This window comes from Elephas maximus, chromosome 12, assembly GCF_024166365.1.
Source record: "Elephas maximus indicus isolate mEleMax1 chromosome 12, mEleMax1 primary haplotype, whole genome shotgun sequence".
In the NCBI taxonomy this organism is placed as follows: Eukaryota; Metazoa; Chordata; class Mammalia; order Proboscidea; family Elephantidae; genus Elephas; species Elephas maximus.
The window spans coordinates 36,316,998-36,330,705 of record NC_064830.1 but is presented as its reverse complement, the minus strand read 5'-3'; the positions used below and the strand labels follow the sequence as shown (position 1 = coordinate 36,330,705).

At 35.6% G+C, this 13,708-nt stretch overlaps 1 protein-coding gene across 2 annotated transcripts in view; it reads left to right on the top strand.

Annotated features, from left to right (window-relative positions):
* Window positions 1–13,708, top strand: part of WDR35 (WD repeat domain 35) — a 67,695-nt gene that overhangs the window by 41,739 nt on the left and 12,248 nt on the right. For both annotated transcript variants that reach the window (XM_049903678.1, XM_049903679.1), the window contains 7 exons: window positions 890–999; window positions 1,507–1,717; window positions 8,037–8,117; window positions 9,447–9,583; window positions 9,921–10,124; window positions 11,200–11,346; window positions 12,007–12,139. In XM_049903678.1, the coding sequence (XP_049759635.1) occupies window positions 890–999; window positions 1,507–1,717; window positions 8,037–8,117; window positions 9,447–9,583; window positions 9,921–10,124; window positions 11,200–11,346; window positions 12,007–12,139 (1,023 nt within the window). The remainder of the gene's footprint in view (window positions 1–889; window positions 1,000–1,506; window positions 1,718–8,036; window positions 8,118–9,446; window positions 9,584–9,920; window positions 10,125–11,199; window positions 11,347–12,006; window positions 12,140–13,708) is intronic.

Here is a 13,708-nt window from a genome sequence, read left to right as displayed (position 1 = left end):
GTTTAGTCCAGTTGTGCTGACCCCTCCTGTATTGTGTGTTGTCCTTTCTACTATCTAATTAGCGAATCTCCCTCTCCCTCCCTCCCTCCCTCCCTCTCCCCTCTTGTAACCATCAAAGAATATTTTCTTCTCTGTTTAAACTATTTCTTGAGTTCTTATAATAGTGGTCTCATACAATATTTGTCCTTTTGCAACTGACTAATTTCACTCAGCGTAATGCTTTCCAGATTCCTCCATGTTATAAAATGTTTCACAGATTCATCATTCTTTATCGATGCATAGTATTCCATTGTGTGAATATACCATAATCTATTTATCCATTCATCCGTTGATGGGCACCTTGATTCCTTCCTTCTTTTTGCTATTGTAAACGGTGCTACAATGAACATGGGTGTGGATTCTGTTTTTTTAAACTTATTTAAGCTAATGTTCATTGTAGCATCTTGTTCCCTTGCCAAAACTATTATCAGATAGAAGGTATCGCTTAAAAACCTAGACTTCCAGTAACAGCTGTTTCATATGTTGCTCTCACAGTGATTTTTCATATTTATAAAATTCAGTTCAGCAGGTGCTTTATGATTTAGCTTTTAATGTACTCTGAATATTAACCTAATAAATTCTTCCCTGTGATGCAAGAATTTGTAGAGTACCAAGAGTGAGGTTTCTGACTACTTTCTTGAACGTTACATGAAAAAAATTGGGCCACCTTCAGCAGCTTTATTAAAAAGGTTTTAATTAAATTAGGAGATTAATGTATGCTACTCACTAACATGACTCAGAATTGTCATCACTTTGGTTCTGAAACAAATGTGTGAACATAGAGATCTGTAGTTGTAGCTCAATATTATTATGGAAAATATACTTTAGTAATCAAAAGTAATTTCCATAGGGTCGTGAATCTGGCACCATTCAGAGATACAGTCTTCCTAATGTTGGTTTGATTCAAAAGTATTCCCTTAATTGTCAAGCCTACCAGTTATCCTTGAATTGCAACTCTAGGTAAGCCTGAAATGTCTCCTCACGTAGATGTTAGACTTGTTGTTAGGTGCCATCAATGTTAGACTTAGAAGTTATTAATTGAGATTGCTGAATTTATGTAATAAATGTAAACATGTGTTTGTTTTAAGCTCGTCTTATAGTTCATTGTGGTTTTACTATCCTGAGTTTAGTTTCATGGTCTTTCTCTGATTGAGCATATGGAAATACTAGTATAATATTTTACTCTTAAAGTTTGAATATTGAGTCTATATTTGTAAATCAGTTGGTTGAATCTCTTTGGATACAGCTTCCTTACAGGGAAGCAAAATGGAAAGTAATCCATAAATTCTGTCAAATTTATTAAAAAAAAAAAAGCTTAAACCATATATTTATTATAAAGCCATTACTACCTTATTCCCAGGCTTCTGATGAACTGATTTTGAAGAAGAATGGTTGTAAGTAATTATGTTTATAATTACTGGTAATAATTTTGCATTTTTTCCCCTTATCCATTTTTATTATTTTTAGTCGTCTTGCTATCATAGACATTTCAGGAGTTCTGACTTTCTTTGACTTGGATGCTCGGGTAACAGACAGTACAGGACAGCAAGTAATTGGCGAGTTGTTAAAATTGGAGCGAAAAGATGTCTGGGATATGAAGTGGGCCAAAGATAATCCTGATTTGTTTGCAATGATGGAGAAGACAAGAATGTATGTTTTCAGAAATTTGGACCCTGAGGTAAAATCATGAAATGAGCATAAGTAATACATAAACAATGAGCCAAATGTCAAAACCTGGATATTTTCCCTTTGTTTCTTCAAGAATTTGTTGGTGTTGGCTGCACAAATATCTGAAAATAAATAGAAACATTTCTGTGGAATTTTTAAATATTTGGTCTTAAGTGGAAATAATACTCACCTTTAAAATAGTTGCTACTTTCTCTGAAAGCCACTTTCTAAGCATTTATCTGGTTTTTTTTTAAAGATAGAACCATGATCACTGTATAATCTTTTTTATTTTGCCCTTGCCTAAGTCAGTTAAAGAAATTTATCATGTTTTTATACAAACAAAACGTCTGCTTTTGTTTGCCAGCTGCGCCCTCCCCACATGAGGTATTTTTGTAAGAGAGCTATGCTAATTTTTTAACAGAAACACGCGGAAGAGGATTGGCATGGCAGTGCTTGTGAGGGTGCCTTGTGGGAGTGGGGGAGGGCACGGTGGGCAAACAAACGTAGAAGGCATGTGTTATTTGTGTAAAAATATGGTAATAACCTTATTGGAGCCCTTATTTGGAGCCCTGGTAGCCCAGTGGTTAAGAGCTCAGGCTGCTAACCAAGAAGTTGGCAGTTTGAATCCACCAGCCGCTCCTTGAAAACCCTATGGGACAGTTCTGTTCTTCCTATAGGATCCCTATGATTTGGAATCGACTCAATGGCAGCGGGTTTGGTTTTTTGTTTTTTAGCAGCCTTATTTACTAAAATTTCTTAAACCAATCTAGCAAAGAGAAAAAATGCAGTTTTGAAATCACCTTGTTCTTTTATTTGCTTCTGCCTACCTATCCACTTTATAATGTGCACGCTGTGACCTATTTATTTTTACCTTTGCTCTGTCACCGCCTAATCTGTGTTCTTTTTTACCCAGATATTGGTAGGAATATATACTTGTGAACTGTAATTAATCTACTGTCACTTGGGTATGTTATGGATTGAATTGTGTCCTCCAAAAATGTGTGTTGTAAATCTTAGCCTTTATGCCTGTGGTTTTAATCTCTTTTGGGAATGGGTTGTCTTTGTTATGTTAATGAGGCAGTATTAGTGTAGAGTGTATCTTCAGTCCATCTCTTTTGAGATGTAAGAGAGATTAAACACAAGCTAGCAAAGAGAGATGGGAAAGAGAGATGCCAAGCACATGAAGATTGCCCAGGAGCAGAAGCTCAGAAGAGACAAGGACCTTTCTCCAGAACCAACAGAGAAAGAAATCTTTCCCCTAGAGCCGGTACCCTGAATTCGGACTTCCAGCCTCGTAAACTGTGAGAAAATAAATTTCTTTTTGTTAAAGCCATCCACTTGAGATATTTCTGTTATAGCAGCACTAGATAACTAAGACAGGTGTCAAGCCCCATTCTCAATCATTTTTATAGTTGTATTTTGATTTTCTATTCATGGCTCACATCAGCTAATATTTGGGCTCTGCATTTCCCTGTCATTTAGTATGCTTCTGGACCAAATGTTAGATGTTGTGTTTAGGAAATACAAAATAATTTGAATGGCAGGCTAATCAAAACATTGTTAAAAGAAGATAAATCTTTTAAACAACTTTTGAATTATTAATGGATTTTAAATTTGGAATTTTCTTTGCTTTTGCTGTCCCCAATTAGTGTAAATAATAAGAGATGAGTTAATAAATGCTTTATGTCATTAGTTTCTGTTTGAACCTATTGCTTCCTTCTGGGGAAGAAATTGCACGCTTTGGGCCCTGAGCTGCCAGTGATCTTCTGTAGTAATTTATTTAGTGGGAAACTATATGATCCTTTAATATCGTAAATTATTTTCTTATTTCCCCATTTGAGCTATACTGGAATCTTTGAATTGGCAAATGACCTGCATAAATTACTCTCAAAGGCTTTGTTAAAGCTTTCAGGAATTTTAGGGATTCTTGTAATTCTTAGACTTTGAGTAATGGTCCAAATGAAAGGCATTCAGAGATGCTCGATTTGACCTGTAAGCTCAGGCCCCTTTCAGGGGCCAAAGAGAAGATTGACTCTTGCCACAGTGTGGAAATCTGACAAGTAATCACAGAATGACCTTGAGGACGAGAGTAGATTCTTTTCGAATGTTAGGATTTTTTCCCTATCCTTGGCCCCACTAACCCCAAGTCAGAAATCAGTATGCCTGGAGAAATGAGAGTATTGTCCCTGGCTGTTGATAATATGTGTGTAGCACACGTGGTCAGTCTAGTACCAAGTGAAATCTTTGCCTGGTGGAACGTGTTTTTTAAGTAGTTTTGACAGAAAATCTGCCTTTTTTTCATTTGAGTTTATTTTCTGGTTAGGTGAATAGTTCAATTTCTGTTAGATTTAGAGCTAGATGAATTTCTTACAACCTCACCATTGACGAGATTTCTTTATAAACCATGCTGTGTTGTTTCTTTCATTCTTTGTGAGGACACTGGCTCACTGTGGTCACTGCTTGGTTGGTTAACTCTCCTATTCACTCCTTTCATTGCTCATTGATCATGTAAGGACATGCTCATCAAAATAGAGAACTTACTGGATCTGCAGAGCTATAGAATAGTATGTCTCTTCTGGAGATAAGCTATTGTTTGAGGATTAATAGCAATATGTTTTTACCACATGAGAATTAGAAAAAGAGTACCTAATGATGAAATTTCCTGCTTGACCGTTTTCATCTCCAATAACCCACTCAAGGTACTGATTCAGTTCTTCTACTTTTCTGAGTAGAAGAACTCTGTCTTCCCTGTCATTGGTGCTATTACTTCATGCTCATATTCCTTTCATATTTCACATTTTCATCCACTAGCTTGCATTTTTTTTTTTTTTTTACCTTTTCTCCTCCCTTTCAAGCCAGGGATATATGAACTTTTGAATACGCCCCAATGCATGCATACTTATTTGTTTATAAATTACATACATGGCCTCCTAAATTAATACAAGTACCTTATGAATCATGTCCCCAAATAGAAATCTTAAAACAATGAGAAAAAGATAAATTTTAAAAGAATGAAACAAACTTAATTTTAAAATGTCATGCTAATTGTTGTGGTTACGTATAATCATTAGCTAGTGTCTGAAGCTTAATACACACTTTATTAGAGTAAGCTTTTGTTACAGGATACAACTCCCATGTTTCAAATAGTTTGCTTGATAATTTTGAGTTTTTAGGTGACCTTTTGTCAGCTCTGATTAGATTGTCATTGTTTTTACTATGTATTGTATCTGATCCAAAAATTTGTGTTAGGAGTACGAAGGTGTCAGTTCTGCCTTTTCTTGCTTGCTTACACTTACGTTATTAACATTACCTTTAATTCACAAATTCTCTGCAGGAAGTTTTTTAACTTCATTTTGTGAGGGTTTGCCAAACCTAGATAATATAATCCCTAAATCCACTTAATTAGGCCCATTCAAACTTTAGCAGTATGTCAGAATATGCTAAAATTGAATGGATAAGTAAGGACACCTCAGGATACCTGTTATATTGTATGTTGTTGTCTTAGTCATCTAGTGCTGCTGTAACAGAAATACCACAAGTGGATGGCTTTAACAAAGAGAAATTTATTTTCTCACAGTCTAGTAGGTTACAAGTCCAAATTCAGGGCGTCGGCTCCAGGGGAAGGCTTTCTCTCTCTGTCAGCTCTGGAGGAAGGTCCTTGTCCTCAATCATCCCCTGGTTGAGGAGCTTCTCAGGCACAGGGACCCCATGTCCAAAGGATGCGCTCTGCTTCTGGTGCTGCTTTCTTGGTGCCATGAGGTCCCCAACTCTCTGCTTGCCTCACTTTCCTTTTAACTCTTCAGAGATAAAAGGTAGTGCGGGCCACATCCCAGGGAAACTCCCTTTACTTTGGACCAGGGGTGTGACCTGGGTAAAGGTGGTGTTACAGTTCCACCCTAATCATCTTTAACATAAAATTACAATCACAAACTGGAAGACAACCACAGAAAACTGGGAATCATGGCCTAACCACCATAATACACACATTTTTGGGGGGACATAATTTAATCCATGACAGTTATGGAAACTTCTGGCTTATATACTGAATAAGGATACCAGTGTGCCTTGTTATATTATACATTAGTAAAGTTTTCAAAACTGTTTTGATAAAAATAAGTATCTTGCATACTGTCTGGGTAAGTATACCCTGCTTTGGAGACCGCTGGTCTATAACTTCATATTCAAATGAAATGTGACTAGTTATCTACCAAATTTTGGAAATGAAAATTGGTTGAAGTGATTCAAGCAGAAGTTGAATTTTTTAAAATCTGAGTTACCTAGATATTTGTAAATATGTACTTATGTACCAATATTGTTAGTTTATTTTGGAAACTCTTAGTTTTTGATCTCTCTCTCACTCAAACACTCTCCATTTCTATTTCTGGTTTTTTTTTGAACATTTCATTGTGCTTTAGGTGAAATGGTATTGTTTTTAATCTACAGATCATCTCTTATGACTATTTTTCTTTTAACTATCTTACTTGGTTTACATTATCCAGCCAAAAATTCTGGTAAACATTTTTATTAAAGTATATTTGGTTTACATATAGTATCGAAATAATTAATACATGAACCAAAAAACCAAACCCGTTCCCACCTAGTCAGTTCCAATTCACAACAACCCTATAGAGCAGAGTAGAACTGCTGCCCCCTAGGGTTTCCAAGGAGTGGCTGGTGGATTCGAACTGCCAACCTTTTGGTTAGCAGAGGAGCTCTTAACCACTATGCCACCAGGGCTCCTACCACATGAAAAACCAAAACCAAACCTGTTGCCATCTAGTCGATTCTGACTCATAGTGACCCTGTAGGACAGAGTAGACCTGCCCCATAGGGCTTCCAAGGAGCAGCTGGTGGATTCAAACTGCTGACCTTTTGGTTAGCAGCTGTACTTCTTAACCACTATGCCACCAATATCTCATTACGTATACTTTCTTTTTGAATCAAATTTTGTTCTGATTCTTTTAGAGTTATTGCTCATAAAAGCATATTCTTTTTATGCCATATGAACTTTTTTTTTTGAGAAAACAAGATTTCATAAAAATTTTCATGTAATTTGACCCTTAACAATTTGTGCTTTTAAAAAGAAAATATGCATTTTAAAACCTTACCAACACATATACTGTGCATGCAAGAGCCTTATTCTTGAACATAGACATACTAAGCTCAAGCTAAATGTGACTCAATTTCTACCTCTTTCTTTAATCTTTCTTGGTGTATTCTTTTTATTACAATTTCTGTGGTTTCTGCCGTTATTTCTATATGAAGGGCTAACTTTCAGAAATGTAAATATGGTATATTATTTCATTTTGATTTTGGTTGTTTCCTATTTTATGATGATATAAATGCAGATTTTTTTTTTAGGCTCTGGTATTATTTCAGTTACCAAACAACATCGTCATATTTCTTTTATAGCATTCTTAGAGGTAGTAAGTACATTGAGAGTTTGTTTTTATTTATATAATATTTATATCTATTTTTTCTGCCAAGAATTTAGGGCAGCTGCTTTAAGTTATACAAATACATTATCTCTACAAATCTAGTTTCTATTGTGTATAACACTAGGATAAGAGACATGTAACAAACTCATGTATTTACACTTTACCAAATAAAACCTTATTATAGGGTATAGGACTTCTTTGATATAGGTACTTAAATACAAATATTAAATGCCAAAAAACCAAACTCACTGCTGTTGAGTAGATTCCAACTCATAGCGCCTTCCTAGGGTTTCCAAGGCTGTAAATCTCCATGGAAGCAGACAGCCGTATCTTCCTCCCTCAAAGCCACTGATGATTTCCAGCCGCGGACATTTCCATTACCAGTTGACCATTTTAACCACTGCGCCACCAGGGCTCCCTAAGATACAAATGTTAGCGTTTGTTGATTTTTTCTAAGAATTAAATTTAATGTTGAATCCCATAAATTAAAACTATCAAGCTATATAAGACATTTTGGATTAATTGGGAAAATTTAGGCTGGATATTAGATGTCATTAGGGAATTAATATTAATTGTTAGATGTAATAATATTAATGTGGTCATGTAAGAGAATGTCTTTACCTTTTGGAGATAGGTACTGAAGTATTTAGGGCTGAAATATCATGATATCTTTAATTTACTTACTTAAAAGAAAACTTTAGTCAAGAAATTAAATGAAGCATATTTTACAAAAATGTTAGCAATTACGTAGGTGATGGGCGTATGGGAGTTGGTAACATTCTCTGTACTTTCCTGTTCATTTGCAAATTTTGATAATAAAATTAAACGTGATATGTTAAAGGAGGGAAATTCTTCTGTAATTAAACATAACATTTGTTTTTGTCTTTACAGGAACCCATTCAGACTTCTGGGTATATTTGTAACTTTGAGGATTTAGAAATTAAATCTGTTCTTTTGGATGAGATATTAAAGGTAATTAAAAAAGTTAAATTTCTTTTGCTAGCTTGGTTAGGAAAGCGTTTGGAGGTCCCGTGATTCTGCCAGTGTAGGTGTGTCTGTTCAAAAGTCTGAAGCAAGAGAGCTCTAGGTCAGTTCTGGGACCGAATAATGTGAACAGTATAGCTAGACATTGTGCTAAATGCTTGATATATGTTATCTCATTTCATCCTCACATCTCCAGCAAGTAGGTTTGATTATTATCTCCATGTTTTCAGATGAGGAACCTGAGACTTGCAGAGGTAGGATCATTTGCCAGTGTCACCCAGTTAGGAGTGGGTAAAGGCATGATTTGACTCCGAGCTGCCTGGCTTCAAAGCTGCTGTGTGTCATCTGCAGTACTGGCAGAAATAAGACTGGGAACCGGGGGCTGGGTCAGTGGGGGAGTAAAGCAGGGAGCGACATGGTTGGGTTTATATTTGGTGAAGGCAGTCCTGGTTCCTGGGTCGACAGGGAGGGGAATGAGTAGTCACAGAGCTAGTAAGCAATGGAATTAGGAATTAGAATCCAAACCTCATGCTCTTCCCATATGAGCTCTATTTTCCTGGAGTTCCTAAAGACTTCATTTTCTAGTTATAATGGTTTAGTTGGGAGGTCAAAAGGTGACATGGGTGGCTTAGTTTATCTTCTCAGAGAACTCTGAGTTTTGGAAATCATTGCTGTTGTTTCATACATGGAGTACTAATCGTCTCTTATGCTTTGTTTTTTTCATTACTTGGAATATACAGAATATCAATGAGTTGTTTATAACTGCTTGTTTCCTTTCTGTGGCCGTTAGCTAGCTCTTTTCTGTAAGACTGGCTTTTTTTTTTTTTTTTTCAATTTGGTCAGCCTGCTAAATTACAAAAGGAAAGTAGTGGTGAGAACTGGTTCTTTTTCTTTCCTTTCATCTGTTTGTTTGCCTGCTACCTAATGGGACGTGGCAGGGTACAACTGATGAAAGAGTGAGAGTAGACGCTGTGGCGTATGGTGGTTTTTGCTCCAGTGGAGGGGCAGCAGCACTTTTAACAGAAGGGAGTAGCACTTTGGGGAAAGAACAATTGGAACTGAAGGAAACTAGGACATGTAACTGTAAGGGGTCCCGTCTACCATTGCCCACAGGCAACACGATAGCCACAGAAGGACCTTTACTTGTGGTTTGGGGTGTTTTCCACATAACTCAAAAGACTCTAAACATGGACATTCCTTTCTTCTCTGTTTTTGATCACTATATGGTGCATTCCTTGTTTCTTTTTTTATTATAAAAAGAGTACATATTCTAAAGGCAACGATTTGAAATTCCATTCTCTTCATCTTTACTTTTAGAATCCAGAACATCCAAACAAGGATTATATCATTAACTTTGAAATTCGGTCCCTGCGAGATAGTCGAGCGTTGATTGAGAAAGTTGGAATTGAAGATGCATCTCAATTCATAGAGGACAATCCACATCCCCGACTTTGGTATTTAAAAAACAAAACAAAACAAAATAACTCCCCAAGCATACACCTGTAGTGTATGCTTTTAAAGTCTCATCTCTTCATCCTAGCCTCCTGATGGGGATGACCTTCATTTTTGTTGTTCTTTTTAAAATATAGAAATTCATTTTAGAGTTGGAAATACTTAGCATAAAAAAATGCTATTATATGAAAAATGTCTACATATGGTAAAATAATCACTTCTTACCATGTTTTGCTAAAAAACAACAGAAAAAATAGTTGAATTCTGGTTCAAGACATGATTACCAGCAATTTGCAATAGGCTTTTTGTGTCTTTTTTTTTTTTTTTTATTAAATAAAGGCGCCTACTGGCTGAAGCAGCACTTCAGAAACTGGACTTACAAACTGCAGAGCAAGCATTTGTGCGCTGCAAAGACTATCAAGGCATTAAGTTTGTGAAGCTCCTGGGCAATCTACAGAGTGAGTCAATGAAGCAGGCTGAAGTTGCTGCCTATTTTGGCAGGTTTGAAGAGGCTGAAAGGATGTATCTTGATCTGGACAGAAGGTAACAAGGCCCATGTATACTGGAACATTTCCAGAGTTCCTGTTTTTTTTTTTTTTTCCACAACTAGGGGAACAGAAAATAGACTAAATGTATTACACTATTTTGTTTAGAAAATTATTTTCAATTTGGATTACAGCCTAGATATTCCACATACCCCTCATTAATTTACGGTTTATAATTTGGGAGCCCTGGTGGTGTAGTGGTTCAGAGCTCGGCTGCTAACCAAAATGTTGGCAGTTCGAATCCACCAGCTGCTCCTCAGAAACCCTACGGGGCAGTTCTACTCTGTCCTATAGGGTTGCTATGAGTTGGAATTGACTTGACAGCAGCAGGTTCGAGTTTCTTCTCCCCCAGGTTGTACACCTGTTAATGACTGACCCTGGGAGATTTTTCATTTGGTAGGAAAAAAATACAATAGAACTTCAGATACTGGGTGGCTTTTATCATTATTACTCAGCTCGTTATTTCGGTTCCTTTTTTTGAATTAGGCCATTATTTAATTTTCAGTTCTCAAGGAACATACAATCAAAAGTAAAGGTATTTAGATATTGTTTTATTCTTTATATTTCATTTTTGACTTATATAAAATAATGTAAGAACTTCATTGTAGCTGTAAACATTATGTCTAGTTTTCATTAGTATTATTTGTACTTAACGGTTGATCCCTAATACAACACTAAAGCCCTGAATAGAAATATAAAACCAAGCATGTGTTTGCCCTAGATTTTGAGATAAATCTGATCATATCTAAGAAAATGGTGGAAATAAATGATTATTATTTAAATTGTTATTTTGTGAAAAAAATTAGAAGTTGGGGAAAAGTAAAAGGCAGAAAATTGTTCCTTTTTTCCACTCCAGGTCCTTTCCGTTACCTCTATATATAGTCAGGCTAAGTTTTATGGTCATGTTTAAAGACCATTTAAAAGTTCTGAAATGTTTAGAGAGTTACCTTCTCAGTCTAATTCAGTGCTATGTATTCTCAGCACTTAGAACTATGCCTAGCACATAGTAAGAACTTAATAAAAAGTGTACTTGTTGAATGAATGAATGAATGAATGAATGCCATTGTTTGTAGAGACCTTGCTATTGGCCTCCGGCTGAAGTTAGGAGATTGGTTTAGAGTCCTCCAACTCCTGAAAACTGGATCTGGTGATGCAGATGACAGTCTCCTTGAGCAAGCCCATAATGCCATTGGAGACTACTTTGCAGATCGACAAAAGTGGTATGTAAGCTGTCTAGACCACCAGTTCTATTCATGCAGCACTTTAAATTGTAGCCGCCTGAGCACCTCTCTGTGAAACCATGCAAAGAAAATGAAGACCATCCTCCTTGATCCTAAAATACCAATAGCCCTAGATTCACATTGGTGAGCAAGAGATCCTAAAAGTTGTAGGATGAGCAATGTAAAACTTTGGAGTTTCCAAACTCACAAAACCTGTGCTTAACTGGAACTGTGAGCAGCTTTGAACTCTTTGAGATGATAGTATACAATTCTAAGCACTGTACGATTTATCACTGAAAAAAAAAGTTTTTTTATATTTGTTTTTTTATTATGGATTATTTTTAGTAATTATTGGCTTTCATTGTTTTCATTTTAATCAATATGCCTATCTGTTTATGTCGGTGTTAGGGAATACTACAGCTGTATACCAGATTAAACAAAATTTCTTATGAATATTCAAAGAACATTGCAACTAAACATTGCTCCATTCTTTAGATCGTGGTTCCCCGCCCCCCCACCCCCAAGGTATTCTGTAACTGAAGATGATGAATAGAGTAATACTAATACTGGTAATTCCAGTGAAGGAACATTTTTGGTGAAAGTGCTTATTTACAGGAGATTCACATTAGTTTTAAAAGTTTTCTTTTTTTCTTTGCATAGGTTGAATGCTGTACAATATTATGTACAAGGCCGGAACCAGGAACGCTTAGCCGAATGTTACTATATGTTAGAAGATTATGAGGGGTTAGAGACTCTTGCAAACTCGCTTCCAGAAAACAATAAATTACTTCCAGTATGTATTATAAATTTTAGTTTTTGGAGTTGTTAGGTTATTTTATAAGGTTCTTATGTGGCAGTCAGGGAATATTCTAATTAGTCCATAATTTTATACTTTCTTAGACATGGAATGATGCTTTTATTTTAATTATTAAAACAATATAGTAGAGACTTCTTGAAAATGGGGAGAAAAATCAGCCATATTCCTACTACCGTAATGTGATCATAGTATTGTATAGTCTCCTCAGTTTTCTAAAATTGCCTTTAAAAGTTAGCCGAATACATGAACTATTTACAGATGAGATGATGTGTTGTCAAGGATTTGCTTCAAAATAATCCAAAATGCATGGGGGAGTAGTATGTGTGTATGTATGTTTGAAATTTGCTATAACAAAAGTTTAAAAAAATAGTTTGACCTATTAGGTTATACTAACAATAAAGTATTTAATGTTAAAAAAAAAAGACACTGAAGGAATTCTGTATAACTTTGTTTTCAATGTTCTTTTTAAGCTTTTTAAAATTAATTGTAAAAGATTAAAAGAGGCTTAAAAAGATCATTTTTTAAGCCTCTTTAATTGTGGAGCCCTGGTGGCACAGTGGTTAAGAGAGAGGCTGCTAACCAAAAGGTCAGCAGCTCAAACCCACCAGCCACTCCTTGGAAACCCTATGGGACAGTTCTACTCTGTCCTATAGGGTCACTACGAATTGGAATGGACTCCACGGCAATGAGTTTTGTTTTATTTTAAATTAATTGTTGAATAATGTAAATGAGTTTGTGTTTTTTTTGTTTTATCCAAAATGTAAATCATTGAGCTGTACAATACCTATAGAGTGAGCAAGTCTTAACTACAGAGCCCGGACAATTCTGATAATACATTTTTCTCTGAATTAGAGCAGTTATCTTTGTAATAACAGGATTCTCACTTGACATTGTCAATCCTATGTATTTTCTTGAATGAGAAAGAAACAAATTCCTTATAACCCTGGGTGTGGTGATAGTGTATCCTACATTAGTATCATCTGTTAGGTGTGTCTGATAAAGCAAAATATATAAATAAATAAAATTGCTGTAGAGTATTCAGAATAGCAATATTAAAAAAAAATTACTGAGTAAATACTAAAAAATTATAGGTATAATAATAATTAAAATAATACAAATCTTTAAGTAGTACTGCAAATATGAAATCAAGTTTTGGAAAAATTTTTAATAGTGAGGGAAAATGTACATAATCTTTAAGTGAGAAATGCAGGATACGTAACTATGTATATGTAATAATTACAGTGCATACACACATACATACATGCATGCAGACATACGTAGGACAAGAATAATAAGAATTTACACCAGAATATTGAGAGTGGCTGTATAATTACAGTGCATACACACATACATACATGCATGCAGACATACGTAGGACAAGAATAATAAGAATTTACACCAGAATATTGAGAGTGGCTGTATATGAGGACTGGAAACCCTGGTGGCGTAGTGGTTAAGTGGTACAGCTGCTAACCAAAAGGTCGGCAGTTCAAATCTGCCAAGTGCTCTTGGAAACTCTATGGGGCTGTTCTGCCCTGTCCTGTA